The following is an 18,046-nucleotide window of genomic DNA, read 5'->3' as shown; positions in this document are numbered from 1 at the left end:
ATTCATAATTTGAATCAAACTTGTCTCCACTAAATAAAACATTGAATTTCACTATATATCAAGCTCATGGATTTTTTCTTATAAATTTATAAATATTCAACATCTAGGTTTTGTCTATCATAAACTATATTATTACGCAGATAACATTATTTAATAAAATGAAAAGTTGATTCCAAAAAATAGATAAGTAATTGAACGATCATCCGGTTACTCATAAGTTTATTTAAGTTCATTTTCTTCTTTAAAAGAAAAGTAAAATATCAACATCAAATTTTCATTCACCTAATGATCAGATACATTGTCTAGGTCCACAACATAGTAAGTTTATGTGTGGTGAGTATCTTTATCTCTATGTTCATATTTTTTTTAGTTTTATTTTCATTTGGCAAATACTTTTTTTATTATGTAAGGAATATTTTTTTATTGTTATACTATATTTTTAACCCACGATACACCGTGAGACAATTTTTTTTTTTTTTTTGGAATTTACTAATTTTGTTAAAGTTTGTTTAATAATTATTAAAATTGCATAATACCAATCATCATTAAATCAGTTTGATTCCACATGTCTTGTATTGGTGTTGTTATAAAAATAGTAAAATATATAGAAACCCGTATTGAAGTACCAGATTTATAATTTTTCAAATTTTAATAATATCGATTCAAACATGTCCCATCATACAACCCGTCATGTAATATAACCCGTATGTGTTATTTTAAACTTATAATATTTTTAAATATTAAAAGTTTAGACCTTTTCTTAAGTTTAGATATATCAATTTTAATATTTAAGATTCTTAAATTTTTGTATAGATGGTGAAATTAAAAATTTCAACATAAAAACCGCACTAAAACAAATACAAATTTTACATTTTCATAATTATTAGGGGGATTTTCAAAAATAATTATTTTACAAAATTGAATTTTTTTGGCTGGAAAATCTGAATTTTTCATTTTATTGACTTATTAATTTTTAACTATGGGTAATATGATCATTAAAAATTAAGAGTTGAAAATGGCCCAAAAAGGTATCTTTGCAAAAGGCTATCAAAGAAAGAGAATTGAGTAAAATTTCTATAACTATTAAGGGAACTTTCCTGATCATTCAGATTTATATTCATTTTGATCATACAATAAAATTAATTAAAAAAGTTATGAATATTGAAACTTTTAAACGGTTCAAATGTTATAAATATTAAACTTTATAGAATGTATAAAATATTTTAAATATTTCAACTCTATAAAATTCTTAGTATTATCAATATTATAACTCTAAAATTTAACCAAGAGTTTAATTTTTGGTCATAAATTGTGTAATGTGAAATACCTTTGCAAACAATCATTTCGATTTTGTTTTGTTTTATAGAGAATGATTCAGGGTCATATAATATATAAGATCAAAATGAATTCAAATCCAAATGAGTATAAAGCTTCATTTAATAAACATTCAAATTGTAAAGTTTTATATCATTTATTTGATATAGTCAATTTGAAACTTCTAGAAGTTTTAAAATATTATAATCTATATATTTAAAATTAATAAAAATTTTAAAATAACACGGACAGATTATATGACTGGACGGGTTGAAATACGGGACAATTTCGATCGATATTACTAAGAAATCAAAATATTATTAATCTCATACTTCAATATGGGTAAAATCTTCATTTTATAAATTTTAACAACATCAATATAGACCATCTATAATTTAAAGAATTATGGAAGTGAAAGTTTAACTTAATATAAAAAGCTTAAAATTTTTGTAAGTAAATGAATGGTAAATGAGGTAAAGAGCATGTATGCACGGATGAATACAAATTTTTTTATGCTTATGTTTTTTTTTTTCCTTGGAGTGCAAATGTATTTTGCTAGGGAAATAGCTAAACGACAACTATTAAGAGTTACAGAATAAAAGATACGAAGCCATATATATACCAATAATTGTCACACTTTTAAAAGTCATAAAACATGTCATTTGGCTGATAGCAGCTATCCCCTGACCAAACAGTGCATGTTATGTGATTGGGTTCGAAAGACTATTTATAGTGCACTCTGAAGTATTTTGTCACAAGTGTAACTACATCATACACATCTACCTTTTGATATAAACATTAGTTATTTGGCAGAACCACGCTTTTGCTTTACCCATACCCATAGGATCTGCTCGCTATCAGAATTTTGGACAGCGGTAAGAGATGGATATGTACTCATGACATTTTGTTTTTGTTTGTGTTTCTTGTAAGTATGTCACTTTACTACTTGAGCACTACTCCAAATTGTTTGATACCACTTGGATATATTCTAGTGCTACTTTAATTTGGTGCCACTTCGTCTTATCATTATATTGGGTTTTTGATGCTGACTTGTAGTTGTTGGTAAATCCTGGTAAAGAAATTAATTACTAATCTCAAAGTTTATATATTGGTGAAAAATACGCCGCGATTTAGCGAAATTATTGGCAAAAATTTTGGTGACAAAATTGTTGTGGCTACTTCTTTACATGAGTTTCTTTTTCTTTAACACTGGAATCCATTAAAATTTGTCGTGGCTACTTCTTTACATGAGTTTCTTTTTCTTTAACACTGGAATCCATTAAAATTTGTTGTGGCTACATGTAATTAGCAAGTTTCTAAGGGTTAAAAGAAAAAAAAATGTGTAATAAGCTAAGAAATAATCTTTAGTTTAGGATTTTAGAAATCTATATGTGTCCACTTCTGATTGAGTGGAGCAAAGAAAGAAAGAAAAAATATTGCATGCCCTTATAAAAAAGAACCATATAATCTTAATAATATAATTCAGCTTTAAGCTCTAGCCAAAATAATAGTTTACATTGCACGTTTTTGGTGTGGTTTTGACATATGGCTCTGAATGGTCGATACTATGATTCAAACTTTAGAGTGGGCCGGGGACATGTGGTGCTTACTGATTATGATCCCAAAAGAAGAGTGGAGACACACTGCTCCGATTGAGACATCCGGTATAGCTTCCGTGCATCATAGCAAATCATTTACTTGAAAGAATCTATCTCTGGCAAGGGCAAAAGCGATAGGCCAGATTAACGAGGAAAGATTTTATAATACATTATTGATTTTGATTACATATTTTTATTAAGATTATTGGAGAGTATAAGTACTAATAGATCACTTTCCTACTTTTGCTACTATAAATACTCTTCTACTATGATGGGTTTATTAGTCTTATGAGTCAAACTGAAAGTCCCAAACGATGGAACTCAATTGTGTTCAATTTCTTGAAAACAAGACGATTCTAGTCACCGGCGCTACCGGTTTCCTTGCCAAAGGTATGCATGTATGTTTGATTTTTGTTAATTCACCATAAATTTATGTTTAATATTTTACCAATTAAGATTGGTTAGAGTGATGGGTGACTTGGTTTGTGCTTTGTTAAGACAATATCAGAGTTAGATTACCAGACTCTCTCCGTTTCAGTTTAAGTGTCGTTTTATAAAGTTTAAAATGTACTTGTTTTAGGTTTTCGATCTATACTGTTATAAATATTTTAACTTTAAATTTTTTATAACAAATTTATCAATAAAAAATAATTATAGTATATTAGCAAAAGGTAAAACGATTAATTATTTTTCCGTCATAATTATAATATCTTAAACAGTATTTTTAAATGGAGGAAGTATAATTTTTCCGCCTTAAAGCATGATTACTTTTGTTGTATCTCTCTTACCGAAGTTAAATATATATTTTTTTGATATTTCTTAGTTTTTGTGGAGAAAATTCTGAGAGTGCAACCAAATGTGAAGAAGTTGTACCTTTTGGTGCGAGCATCAGACGACGAAGCTGCGACTAAACGCTTACGCACCGAGGTTTTTTTACATACCCACTAATCCTAATTAACTACCTAATATTTCAAGAAATATATATATATATATATATATATCATAGTAGAGTACATTAATGTTGTATCATTCTGATTTGTTACAGGTATTTGAGAAAGATCTTTTTAAGGTGTTGAGAGAGAATCTTGGCGATGAGAAGTTAAATAGATTGTTGTACGATAAAGTTGTCTCAGTCCCTGGTGATATTGCTACTGATGAACAATTAGGCATGAATGACTCTAATTTTATAGAACGTATGCAAAAAGAAATAGATATTGTTGTCAATGTTGCAGCCACGACAAATTTTAGTACGAGAGGTACATATATAGCTTTACTAAGTAATTTTTTTATTTTTTTTTTGTATATAATTCATGGGGGAATTTCAAAAATACCCCTTTTCATATACCTCTTTTTAAAAATACCACATTTTCAAATTTTATCAAAAAACCCATTAAAAATGTTGAAATTTATCCAAATATGTGGGTAAGCTTATAAATATATACACAAATTACCTTTATATGTGTATAAAACTTTATATACCTTTCATAAATAGCGTAAAAATAAATTATAAAAACCTTATAAAAACCTTATAAAAACCGTATAAACCATTTTAAAAACCTTTTAAAAACCTTATAAAACTTATAAAAACGATTTAAAACTATTTAAAACATTTTAAAATATTTGTATCGAATCTCCCAGTAGTAGTTATTATATAGAAGTACCTTATAAACTATATAAAACTTTATAATTTTTTATATTTAAAAAGGGGTATTTTTGAAAATTGATAGATAAAAGGGGTATTTTTAAAAAGGGGTACACCAAAAGGGGTATTTCTCAAAAATTCTCATAATTCATATCTCTAATGAGATATAATTTTAATATATTCACATGAAAAGATATGATGTTGGGCTTGGGATCAACACTTTTGGAGCTCTCAATGTCCTTCACTTTGCCAAAAAATGTATTAGAGCGCAACTGCTTCTCCATGTTTCTACTGGTAAGTAAGTCTCTTTGTTCTTATATTAAGCCTCTAAAAAAATTAATTATCACATTTACATTATGTCACTCTTCATATAGTTCTTTGAAACATGTATTTCCTTTTTTATTTTAGCTTATGTTTGCGGAGAAAAGCAGGGTGTCCTACCTGAAAACCTATTTTTCTTGGAAGATATTCGTAACAACGACGGTCTTCGATTGGATATAAATCTTGAAAGGGAACTGATAAAGCAAAGACTGAAAGAACTCAATGAACAAGATTGTTCCGAAGAAGACATTACTCTTGCCATGAAAGAACTTGGAATGGAAAGGTGAATGTTATTGATGATTGAACACAAATTCATAGTTTAAACTATCAGAATGTAATGAAATATAAGTATATCACTTGATGATCATTAGGGCAAAGCTTCATGGATGGCCAAACACATATGTTTTCACCAAATCAATGGGAGAGATGCTTCTTGGTAACCATAAAGAAAATCTTCCTCTCGTCATAATTCGTCCCACGATGATCACTAGCACTTTTTCCGAACCATTTCCCGGTTGGATCGAAGGGTTAAGGTAAATATATATATATATATATATATATACCATTTATAGATTGATCATGTAAAACATTTTAGACTGCATAAATAAGAACATTGTATGTTGTATGTGCAGAACCTTAGATAGTGTGGTTGTAGCATTTGGCAAAGGAAGGCTTAAATGTTTTCTTGCAGATCCAAACTCAGTCCTTGATCTTGTAAGTTTACGTCAGTTTTTTTTTGTATTTAAATATATAGAAAGTAAAATTAAATTTAACATTTTAAAATATCAAACAGTTTTTTTAAAAAATATTTTATAGATACAAATATGTTGGAAGGTGTCTGTCGTCCATACGCCAAATACATACATTTTTTTAATTTGTGATTATTATAATATATCAGTCATTGTTGTGCACTAAGAGTAATATTCACAGATACCTGTGGACATGGTCGCAAATGCAATGGTCACGGCTGCGACAATACACGCAGGGAACTTAGGCTCTCAGACCGTGTATCATGTTGGCTCATCTTTTAAGAACCCTATCACATTCGAACAGGTTCACGATCTCGCGGCTCGCTACTTCACTATAAACCCTCTTGTTGGACGCGATGGTTCACCCATCATAGTCTCCAAAGGAACTATCTTTTCCACCATGGCTCAGTTCAGCTTCTACGTGACCCTTCGTTACAAGCTACCTTTACAGGTAAATGTCTAAGTTAAAATATTAATAGTAACACCAAATGGCGAATGTTGAAAGAAGAGTCTTATTTTGTTAAAAATAATTGGAAAAAAAAACTAATTATTAAATTTATGAAAAAATCTTATGTATATATTTTCTTCTACTATAAGATGTTGCGAGTGATGGATATAATCTATCCATGGTGGACTGGAAACAAATATAGAGACATTGACCGCAAAATTAAGCTCGCGATGCGGCTGGTCGAGCTTTATAGACCTTATGTTTTGTTTCAGGGCATGTATGTATCAATCTCAAACTTTAATATTCATTCTTCCAAATAAATTATCTTCTTTTGTTGCTAATTTTTTTTTTTTTAATGTAGATTTGATGATTCGAATACTGAGGTAATGCGGTTGAAAATAAAGGAGGCTAATGAAGAAATGAATGGTTTGTTCCAATTTGATCCAAAGACTATTGATTGGGAAGATTACATCACAACCATTCATATTCCTGGCCTCATCACCTATGTACTCAAAAAATAAAATAAAAGAAATAGTACTTAGAATGTTTGCAAGTTTTTTTTGCTTTTCTTTAAAAAATTTCATCGAAAATCATTTTTAATGTTAAATTCCAAGAATTTACTAGCCAGTATTCAAAAAGGTGCATTGGTTTGGTCAAACAAGTTTGGTGCCAACTTATGGACATTCTCATGTTAATTTTGTCATTGAGCAAGTTTGATTTTGCAAAGATTTTTGGAGAAGTAGTGTATCATTTTTTCTAAGTCTTGTTGAGACAAATAGAAATCTTATGAGTTCTCTCCTCCGCCTACGCACAAGGAGTTGACAAAAGACTTCTGAATTATAAAAAGAATGATCGACAAAAGAGTTTAGGTGTGGCTTAGTTATTAGATTATCATAACTATATAAAATGCCTCTTGGCTCCTCCCTTTGTTAGATAATTAGCTATAAAAAAAAAATCAGACCACGATGCTCATTATCTTTTTGAATGTACCATATGTTTATTTTGTTATAGGAGAACTTTAATAAATAAATAAATAGATTAAAAAATCAATTAAATTTTGCTATAGTCTTTTTTGATAATTATTTTTGATATAGTTCTGCAATATTTACTAGTATAAACCTTTATTTGTTTTAGGTAATCATATGAAAGTAATATAATTTTTCACAAAATTGTACGTTACGTTGTTTTATCATATTTTAATTACAATTTTTTGTTAATATATATATGTCGTACAATTGTAATTTGTATGTATCAATATGTATGATATATACACACAAACAAAAAAAAATCATTAAATAGACTTGATACTAAAATTGAAAAAAAAATTGAATAATTGTTTTGCCAAATTTGTGGGGTTACCAAGTGCTAATAACACAATTGGTAAAGTTATCTGGCAAACATTTAGAGATCGCCGGTTTAACGTTTGGGACGAGATCATATAATATGCTTTGGTTTCGGACCTGAGGGGATGTATGGATTTTGGTCCAAAACCTATTTAATTATTCAAAAAAAACATACCAGTATTAATGTTGGGTACATTTGCACTTAATGGATATTAATAATTCTCAAGTTATTCATTTTTCATATTTTCATGTTTGCTTAGTTAAATACGTTTGTCCCCTGTCAATTTTGTGGTTAGGATTTGAACAACTCCTCCTTCACATATCTATTTTGGTCTCATTACATACATACTTTAATTGTTGTCATATGTTTAACTTTTATAAGTTTCCAGTTTCCTATACGAATCTAATTCAGCCTTTTGAACTAGATCAAAAAGTTTAAGAGGGACAAAATAAAAGATACGAAGCCATGTATGCCAATGATTGTCACACCTTTAAAAGTCCCATGAACAAGACATGATAACAACTGTGCCCCAACCAAACAGTGCATGTTAATGTGGTTGGGTTCAAAACACTATTGGAGTGCAGTCTCAATTACTAAAACCGTTTTCTTAGACAGCATTAAACGTTTGCATATTTAGTTATTCTGCCCATACACATCGGATAAGATTTTGGACAGCAGTAAGATAAGGTGGAAAAATTCGAATTGATAAAATGAATGTTAGTGTTCGTTTGAGTTTCTTGTAACCTCACAGCTTATCCATAATTTTTAAATTGTTTGGGTCGACAAATGTTTTTTCCTAAATTAAATTAGTAAATATTAAAAAAATCTTAATAATTATATTATATTAAAACAGTAAATCAATTACTCATAATTTCGTTTTGCAATAAGTATCCACATATAACGTATGATATATTAATTATCACATATTTTGATATCAATCATATTTACTATGATTCTACTACTTTTTAAAACTTCGGAATTCGGAACTATATCCTAATTGTCGTGGATTCGAAGTAAAATTTAATTTATTTTGTTTGGGAATAGCTTTTTTTTTACGGGAGATTGAATTAGTGGCATAATGGAGTTCGCTCCAAATGCTAACCACTTAACTACCACACCATTGGTACCATAATCTTACTTTTACAATTTCAATATATGAATTTATTTTTATAATGTTACTTTAATTACAGTAATAATTCTACGAAAAATTATACCATGATGGATTTTGTTCATTATAAATTTTCAAAACATAATTAGCAAAATTTCAATTCTTGTAAATAAATTGTAAAAAATTATTCACAATCTTACTTTATAAATTTGTGAAAGTTCACATTACAATTTATTTACAACATTTTATATTTTTCTTAAGGAATAAATCCATCTCAAAAATTCGGTTAGGTAGTAAACAAATTATATATATTTTAGATGAGACAAATTTAAGACAGTGACATAACTTCCCTACCGGTCACCACTATTTTGATATAAGAAAGACAATTAGTTCAAAAATGAACAATCGAACCAAACATTAGTATCCTCTTTTGAGGTAATTTGTTCACCGTTGATGTTTATTTGTTATTTATGCACTGTTTTATATTTATTATATTCAGTTTTCATATATCTTTAGAAGATATATTTTTACGGTAAACAAGAAATTTTATCCACCGTAATAATTCCGCATGGATGGATAAAACTTATGAACTTAAACAAAATTTGTTTTTGTAATTTTAAGATATGATAGGTGAAATAAAAGGCAATGCAAGAAAAAAAGATATATGAAAGATTTAAGAGTAAAGAACAATAGGAAATGTCACATCAAATTTTATAAGGATTGCTAGCAAATTTTAGATCAATTATTTAAAATAATAACAATAATAATAATAATAATAATAATAATAATAATAATCAAATATCGTAGATCATTATAGTAAACTAAAGTACCGTATAACCTGTAAAAACTCAAAGTTGATCAATTCAAATATCATAAATCATTCATTCACTTAATTGTTTTTGTCTCGAATTAGATCATATTATTATTTAACATAATTTGATACAAGAATAGTATAAATCGATAAGATTATACATAACGTGGATTTGTGAATCACGTGGAAATCATTTAAGTTGATTTATATATGATATATTTTCACATCAATACCAAATGAGGGAATACATTTAAATAAAGAATTTAGCATTGATTAGGATGGTGGAATCATCTTATGTTGCCGTAAGAATTTGATAAATCAAACAGCCCATCTTTGATTACGTAGGAGAATAAGTGAACAACATAAGATGATTCGTCTATGTTTAAAAGACTTGTAGCCAAACAATTAATGGTATTTTCAAGCATATTACCCAAAAGTTTCCATACATAATGGTATTTACATTGCATGTTTTTGGTGTGGGCTTTTTGACATATGGCTCTGAATGGTCGTTATAATAAGGCCATCCTTAATGGTAGACTTTTAAGGTGTTGTTAGCTTAAATGCATGATTAAAATAAATTAGAAATGTGATTTTATTACTAAGAAAAACTTTTAGTTAAGAGATAAAACTAACATATTTTAGGGTGTTCTTAGCTCTTTAATACTAAATTAATGCTAAGAATAAATATTAAGAGACTACCGGTAATGTTTCTCTAAATCCCAAAATTAAGAATGGGGACATGTGATAATTATATTCGCATTAAGAGAATGGAGTGGAGACACACTGCATGTTCCGAGCATCATAGCAATCATTTAACTTGATTTATGATACATAATCACTTTAATTTACTACAAAATGAGATATTTAATTTAAGTTTAAACAAGAATAACAAAACATATATATTTCATTTTTTAATAACTAAGAAGTTCTAGATCAAATCTATACATTTTTTCCGCAACCAAAACAAATTATATAGTTTCGTACTAAAAACTACTCGAACTAACAGCCTCTAAATTTTTATCGACAACTTATTAGCTATTTTTTTTTTTTGGTAGGGGACAACTTATTAGCTATTGGTACTATAAAACTAGATAGTAAAATATAAATTATTTTTAAAAAAAATTACAAGCTGCCTAAAAGATTCAAATTTTGGATAGAAGTCCCAAAAACACTGCCGTAACAATTTGATAAATCAAACGGCCCATCTTTGATCACGTAGTTGAGCCACTGGTGCTCCTTTGAAGCTTATACCCACATGGCACATGCGAACGAAATAAAAGTCCTTTATTCAACAACATACACATATGCATACGAACAAAATTGTGTCAATCATAGTTCAATCTGTAAACTTCTAAATTTATTGGACATGAGTCTTCGTTTTTGTTCTTGCACTGTTGTCGTAACATATTGACCCATATTGTTGACCCATACCATATCTACTATTTATAGATCTACCTACATTAAGAAAAAATGGAATTAAAATTATAATTTTCAAGAATAAACATAAACACATCACCTCTGGTAAGAATGTTAACTATTGTATTGGCCCCTATTCGTCAATATATTAAGAAAAAACACTAAGTATATGTATAACAATTTGGCTAATGTATCATTTTCTAAATCTAGAAAATATTAGTTCAACAATCTGATAATCTATGGAATGAAGAAAAAATCAAATAAAAAAAATTCTTGTTCCTTAAGAAAACTTATTATTTTCTTGAGTTATATATGCTTAAGAAAGACGAATTCTACAAAATTTTCATACATTGAGTAAGGAGTGCTTAAATGACTCTTACAAGTACTTAAATTTACTAAAAATTGAATGATTTTTAGGTTTAGAGAAGAAGAAATAAAACTTACAAAGATTGTATTAATTAACAATAAAATTTCAGAGAATAACCATTTCAACCACCGGTATTAAATAAAAACGATAGTCAAACTTTGGCAGTAGTATGTTCATACCACATATACTAAATCAACCATTTATTTAATCATGTACACTTGTTCAGTTTTTTTTTTAATTTATTCCTAATTTTATTCAATTTCTTTGATTTTTATTTTGTTTTTAACAAATTCAATTAAAAGACCATTCGTTAAAAGCATGGCAAAGATTCTTCTTAATAATGTCATATATTGGATTAGACAGATATTGGTTTTGCTTAGTATATTATTAATTAGGATTATTTGAGGGTATAAGAGACTTTCGTGCAACGTCCTTTGCTACTATAAATACTCTTCTACTACCAATGGGTTTGTTTGTCTTGTCCATATCCAACTTCTTCTGAGTTAAACCATAAGCATACTCCAAACAATGGAACTCAACTCTGTTCAATTTCTTCGAAACAAGACGATACTTGTCACCGGCGCTACCGGTTTCCTTGCCAAGGGTATGTCTTCTTAACTATCTCTGTTTGATTTTTGTTAATTACCCATCAAGATAGGTTTAATATTCTTCAAGATTCATTAAAAGTGCTTGATGCCTTCGCTTGTGCTTTTAGGAACATTGTCTCAAAATGAGATTATGTTCTCTTTCTCTTAGGAACACATGTTCTTGAAGATGATATGTATATTATACACACACGAGATTCATGTTTAAGTAATCATTAGCTCGTGTGCTCTATAATATATGAAATGATGAGTACCTCATGAATCACGAGTAATCGGATTATAATATGTTTTCATTGATATTTCTTAGTTTTTGTGGAGAAAATTTTAAGAGTGCAACCAAACGTGAAGAAGTTATACCTTTTGGTTAGAGCATCAGACAACGAAGCTGCGGCCAAACGCTTACGCACAGAGGTTTATATACCAACCAAACCTAACTTCTTACCTAATATGTGAGGTGGTATATTAATGTTTGTATCATTCTGATTTGGTGCATTGAATCTATATAACAGGCATTTGAGAAAGATCTTTTTAAGGTGTTGAGAGAGAATCTTGGAGATGAGAAGTTGAATAGATTGTTGTACGAAAAAGTTGTCTCGGTCCCTGGTGATATCGGGACTGATCATTTAGACATAAAGGACTATGATCTTGTAGAACGTATGCAAAAAGAAATAGATGTTGTTGTCAATGTTGCAGCCACAACAAACTTTGACGAGAGGTATGTAATATACCTACAAGACATTTTATATACATTTTAAAATTAATAAAGTATAACTTTAGTAATATTAATATGAAAAAAAGATACGATGTTGGGCTTGGGATCAACACATTTGGAGCTCTCAACGTCCTTAACTTTGCCAAAAAATGTGTTAAAGCTCAATTGCTTCTCCATGTCTCTACTGGTATGTTTTATTATTATGTCTCTAAGAATGTTTTAACATAATCAAATTATTTCATTGTTGATATGGTTCTTGAGAAAACTTAGAGAGTCTTCCCTTTTTCTTGATCTAGCTTATGTTTGCGGAGAAAAGCCGGGTCTACTACCGGAAAAGCCATTTGTTATGGAAGACATTCGTAACGAGAACGGTCTTCGATTGGATATAAACCTTGAAAGGGAACTGATGAAGAAGAAATTGAAAGAACTCAATGAACAAGATTGTTCAGAAGAAGACATTACTCTTGCCATGAAAGAACTTGGAATGGAAAGGTAAATGTTCTTGATGATTGAAAACAAACTCATAGTTTAAACTAAGAGAATGTAATGAAATATAACTTGATGATCATTAGGGCAAAGCTTCATGGATGGCCAAACACATATGTTTTCACCAAATCAATGGGAGAGATGCTTCTTGGTAACCATAAAGAAAATCTTCCTCTCGTCATCATTCGTCCCACGATGATCACTAGCACTTTTTCCGAACCCTTTCCCGGTTGGATCGAAGGGTTAAGGTAAATTTTATTCGATCATGAATTTGAAACTTTATTCTACAAGTAGAAACTATCATATGTTGTTAGATTTGGGTCACCAATCTTTCTTTTTGCCTCATATTTTATTTCAAAAGTATGGTCAGAAAATATTGATTTCAACAGAAAAAGTTGTTTAGAAAATATTGATTATAATATATTTTTTTAAAACTAAAAAATATTTATTTTATTTGAGAATTTTTAAATAATAATTATGGAATAGAAGGACCACAAACTTTTTACTTATTTTGGACTACCAATTTCATTGGACAGAGTCTATTCATAAATTCTTACCAAAAAAAAAGTCTATTCATAAATAATTTTTTTTTATATATGGTCGGTTGAATAACTCAAAATATTTCTAACCAATATATTTTTGTGTCCTTACTAAATTACACTTGTTTCACATTTTTATGTATAGAACCGTAGACAGCGTGATTATCGCATTCGGAAAGGGAGTACTCAAGTGTTTTCTCGTCGATGTAAACTCAGTTTGCGATATGGTAATTATTTAACTAAACATTACTTTAGCTAAGTTTAACATTTCATAAAAAGTTAGTTTATGTCATAACTTTTCATTGGATGTGACATATACGAAAATAATTTTCACAGATACCAGTGGATATGGTGGCAAACGCAATGATCACTGCTGCAGCAACTCATGCAGGAGGTTCAAAGGTTCACATGGTGTATCATGTTGGCTCATCTCATCAGAACCCTGTGACGTTCGGAGAGATTCATGAGATTGCGGTTCGTTACTTCACCAAGAACCCTTTGCGTAGTCGCAATGGTTCGCTCATAACTGTTTCGAAATTGAGGTTCATATCATCCATGGCTTTATTCAGCTTCTACATGACCTTACGTTACAAACTACCTCTCCAGGTACTAATAGGTCGACCAATACATTTATACGTGAGCAATATTTGACTACTATTTTATCAACTCAAACCGAAATATAATCTCGTTTATTTATAAAATCTAAACCTATAACCACTCTTTTATAAACTCAAACCGAAATATATTTCGGTGTAATTAAAAATCTAAATCTTAACCATTATTTTATAAATTCAAACAAAAAATGTATAGTTTCGTTATTTATAAAATCTAAACTCTAACCACTCTTTTATAAACTCAAACCACAATATAAATTTCTAAATAAAAATCTTACATAATTTGTTTTCTTATTTTTATTTTTATTTTCTGATTTTAATTTTTATTTTTTTAAATAGAAAATAACATGGCATATTGTTGTATTTTGATTGGCTAATTAATAAGTATTTTCTAATATTGTTAATTCTTTTTCTTTGGTTTTTTCTCTTAATCAGTTACTAAAATTGATTGATATTTGTTTTTGGTAGTTACTAAAATTGATTGATATAATATACCCTTGGAGAAAAGGAGATAAATACGGAGACAAGAACCGTAAAATAGAGTTGGCAATGAGATTGGTAGAGCTTTACGAGCCTTACGTACTCTTCAAGGGCATGTACGTATTAATTACTTTCAAATTATTAATTAGTTTTCTACTTTTGATAGTATACCTGAATTGCATATACATAAATTATGTAACATAATACTAATAATGTTATTATTATTTTCATAGATTTGACGATAGAAACACCAAGAGCTTATGCGCAAACCAGAAGGAAGAAGAGAGCAAGAGTTCAGAAAAAATGATGTTTGATTTTGACCCAAAAGTCATAAACTGGGGAGATTATCTCACAACAATACACATTCCTGGTCTCATCACTCACGTACTTAAAAGATAAAACCACATGCAAAAAGAAAAAATTATATTACATTTCTGCATGTATATCACTTAATAAGACATATATATTTATTTGTATACTTGTAAACGTAATTCTTTTAAAATAAAACATATATTATCTTCTGCTTTTCTATTGGAAAGAGCTATTTAATTTGACGATAATAATTGTATGATACATGATTTGTAAATTTGTTTAGTTTGGTATAAGGTTATTGTTGGTTGGTTCATTTTACTATATGCGATGTCATGTAAGTGTTCTATAAAAACAATTTAAGAGGTTTAAAAGTTCAGGTCTACGTACGTGTTTGAATGGAATCGAACACACGAGACACATGACGACGAAGAATAGAGTAAAAATATATAAGAAATTACACGCAAAAATGCTTAAACAATCACGATCGTTGTGCCAACTTTGGTAAGAAAAAGGCAATGGTGCCTTATGACAAATTCACGACATTTAATAAGATATCTTTAGGTTAGCTTGTGTTTTTTTTTTTTTTTATCGAAGTTCGAAGATGAAAAGTGGAAATAAATAATGTAAAGACTTATTATACTAGTTTAATCATTTTTATGATAAATGATTTTTTCTTTATAAGTTTTAAATAATAAAAGATGATTAACCAATCCCATAATACCAACTGCCTAGACGATACCTATTAGTACCATAGAGACTTCGTAAGGTTTGTTCGTTTCATCACCGTAGATAGACAAATACAAGTATTTTTCTCTGCTTGGGTACCGTAATTGCGGTGAATGCTTATGGTTAAAAATTGTGAACATCAATTCAATTCAGTGGTTAAAAACATTACGCTTGCTACAGCTACAACCTGCGACGACGAAACGAACATAATTTTAATTATTTTTTAGTTTTAGACTCACGATAAAAACGTTATATTAGAAGTGGTCCAAGTGGTGGTGGTTTAGTAGTTTTCAAAAAGAGTTGCGCAGTTCTAAGCCAAAGATTAAATTTTCTCAAACGTGAATTTCTCTAAAAAAAAGTTATTTGCCTGTCGAAATAGTGTTATACTCTAAACCAGCTAGAGCATCTCCAATAAAAAAAATTTAGCAAGTTTCTAAGGATTAAAAGGAAAAAAAAAACAAAAAAATGTGTAATAAGCTAAAAAAATAATTCTTGACTAAGGATTTTAGAAACTGAGTCTTACATATATGTGTCCACTTCTAACTGACTGGAGCAAAGAAAAAAAAAAGAAAACAAGCTTTCTTATTTATTAAAAAATTAATGCTTAAAAACTTGTTAAAAACTTTACCATTAGAAGGATAAATTTTACTTAATCTTCAAAAAAAATAGCTTCAGATTTTATATTCTGTTAAATAAAATATCACTAACAAACTTGTTAAGAAATTTACTATTGAAGATAGAAAACTCGATGAATGAACTACTCACAGATTACATTCATCTTGAAGATTAGTCGGATGTAAAAGTCCGGTTTAGCTTCTGATTTGGTTGATTACCACACACCAAAATACTAAATTATATATATTTATTTGTTAAGTTGGATAATATTTTTTCATAAATTGATTAAAACTACCACATTTTCTAAAACTTCGCCTTGACCTTCTGAAATTGACACAAGGGAAAAAAAAAAACTTAAAAAAATTAACATAGTTAGATGGTCAGGTCAGTTCTGAACCAGCAAAAGTTAAACTAAAATATTAACCGGTTCATAGTCAACCAAATTAAACCGGTAACCAGAAACAAAACCAAAAAATTGAGAGTAAAACCAGAACCGTAGAGAACCGGAAACAGAAGAAAACCCTAACTATATAAATAACTCACTCATCGTCTTCCTCCATTTTCGTATCCGAGCTTCTCCAGAACTCATAGCAATAAAGCTTCTAGTAGCTTCGTCTTTTTGGTAACTCTTCTTCTTTCAATGTCTCTGAATCGAATCTCTTTCGTGAATTTAATTTCCAATTTCTGACTAATTTGATTATTTATTTTTCCTTTTGGTGTAATCAAAAGCAGAAACGAAAATGAAGGTTGCTGCTGCTTTTCTCCTCGCTGTTTTGGGCGGAAACGCTAATCCTTCTGCTGATAATATCAAAGATATCATCGGAGCTGGTAAATATTGAATTCGTTTTTTGAATGATTAGTTTCTGAGTTACTGTTAAAGAGAGAAGTAGTAGCAATGTTGATTTAAGAAAGTTCTGCATTTGCTTTGTTTTAGTTGTCAGAGTTTAGTTTGAGATTAAGATTTTTCTGTGAAAGCTTTGTTATGTTTAATAGTATAAATCCCTGATTAAGAGAACATTGTTTTGGTTAATTGTGTATGAGATTCTTTAAGGCCTTTGTTGTATGTAGTGAAGTATGTGTTCATTGTGTTTTGTATTTTGTTATGTAGTTGGTGATGATGTTGATGGAGAGTGTTTATGAAAGTTTTGTGATGTTTAAGAGTGTTTATGAAAGTTTTGTGATGCTTAATAGTATGAATTCCTGATCAAGAGATCGTTGTTTTGGTTAATTGTATATGAGATTCTTGAAGGTCTTTGTTGTGTAGTGAAGTATGTGTTCATTGTGTTTTGTATTTTGTTATGTAGTTGGTGCTGATGTTGATGGAGAGTGTTTATGAAAGTTTTGTGATGTGTAATAGTATGAATTCCTGATCAAGAGAACATTGTTTTGGGTAATTGTATATGAGATACCTTTAAGGTCTTTGTTGTGTAGTGAAGTATTGTGTATTGTGTTTTTGTAGTTGGTGCTGATGTTGATGGAGAGAGCATTGAGCTTCTTTTGAAAGAAGTGAAAGGTAAGGACATTGCTGAGCTTATTGCTGCCGGTAGGGAGAAGTTGGCCTCTGTGCCATCTGGTGGTGGTGGTGGTGGTGCTGTTGCAGCTGCTCCATCAAGTGGTGGTGGTGCTGCTCCTGCAGCTGCTGAGAAGAAAGAAGCTAAGAAGGAAGAGAAAGAGGAGTCTGATGATGTAAGCATTTCGATTTTGTTCTTGCTTACTCTTTTGTTATGATTCTTGATATTGGTCTTTTATCTGACTCTTTGGTTATATCTCTCAATGTTGATGCAGGACATGGGATTCAGTCTCTTCGAGTAAGATTTTCGCACACGGATATGAATCGAG

The 18,046-nt window shown here is 29.4% G+C and overlaps 3 protein-coding genes across 5 annotated transcripts; all 3 read left to right on the top strand.

Moving 5' to 3' along the window:
* Positions 1-3,226: 3,226 nt before the first annotated feature.
* On the top strand, positions 3,227-6,593 carry LOC17874500 (probable fatty acyl-CoA reductase 5). Of its 2 annotated transcripts, none has more exons than XM_006279317.2 (10): positions 3,227-3,302; positions 3,736-3,839; positions 3,958-4,161; positions 4,743-4,848; positions 4,963-5,158; positions 5,247-5,408; positions 5,508-5,589; positions 5,806-6,075; positions 6,222-6,349; positions 6,434-6,593. In XM_006279317.2, the coding sequence occupies exons 1-10, from the start codon at positions 3,227-3,229 to the stop codon at positions 6,591-6,593; spliced, it is 1,488 nt and encodes a 495-aa protein (XP_006279379.2). The 2 variants fall into 2 exon arrangements, with proteins under 2 accessions (XP_006279379.2, XP_023633778.1); XM_023778010.1 differs by having other exon boundaries at positions 6,277-6,349; positions 6,434-6,459.
* A 5,014-nt stretch (positions 6,594-11,607) lies between these two features.
* Positions 11,608-15,184, top strand: LOC17874518 (probable fatty acyl-CoA reductase 5). Its single transcript, XM_006279325.2, has 10 exons — positions 11,608-11,722; positions 12,031-12,134; positions 12,233-12,438; positions 12,522-12,622; positions 12,732-12,927; positions 13,008-13,169; positions 13,606-13,687; positions 13,797-14,066; positions 14,543-14,670; positions 14,788-15,184. The coding sequence occupies exons 1-10, from the start codon at positions 11,647-11,649 to the stop codon at positions 14,951-14,953; spliced, it is 1,491 nt and encodes a 496-aa protein (XP_006279387.1). The 5' UTR covers positions 11,608-11,646; the 3' UTR covers positions 14,954-15,184.
* A 1,563-nt stretch (positions 15,185-16,747) lies between these two features.
* Positions 16,748-18,046, top strand: LOC17874494 (60S acidic ribosomal protein P2-4). 2 transcript variants are annotated; one of them, XM_006279323.2, is made up of 4 exons: positions 16,748-16,829; positions 16,940-17,035; positions 17,667-17,893; positions 17,993-18,046. In XM_006279323.2, exons 2-4 carry the CDS (start codon positions 16,948-16,950, stop codon positions 18,017-18,019), a joined length of 342 nt encoding a protein of 113 aa, XP_006279385.1. In that variant the 5' UTR covers positions 16,748-16,829; positions 16,940-16,947; the 3' UTR covers positions 18,020-18,046. The 2 variants fall into 2 exon arrangements, with proteins under 2 accessions (XP_006279385.1, XP_023633846.1); XM_023778078.1 differs by having other exon boundaries at positions 16,759-16,829; positions 16,937-17,035.

The sequence above is a fragment of the Capsella rubella genome, unplaced genomic scaffold, assembly GCF_000375325.1.
Source record: "Capsella rubella cultivar Monte Gargano unplaced genomic scaffold, Caprub1_0 scaffold_15, whole genome shotgun sequence".
NCBI lineage: Eukaryota > Viridiplantae > Streptophyta > Magnoliopsida > Brassicales > Brassicaceae > Capsella > Capsella rubella.
The sequence above is the reverse complement of the archived record's forward strand: the minus strand, read 5'-3'. Positions and strand labels throughout refer to the sequence as shown.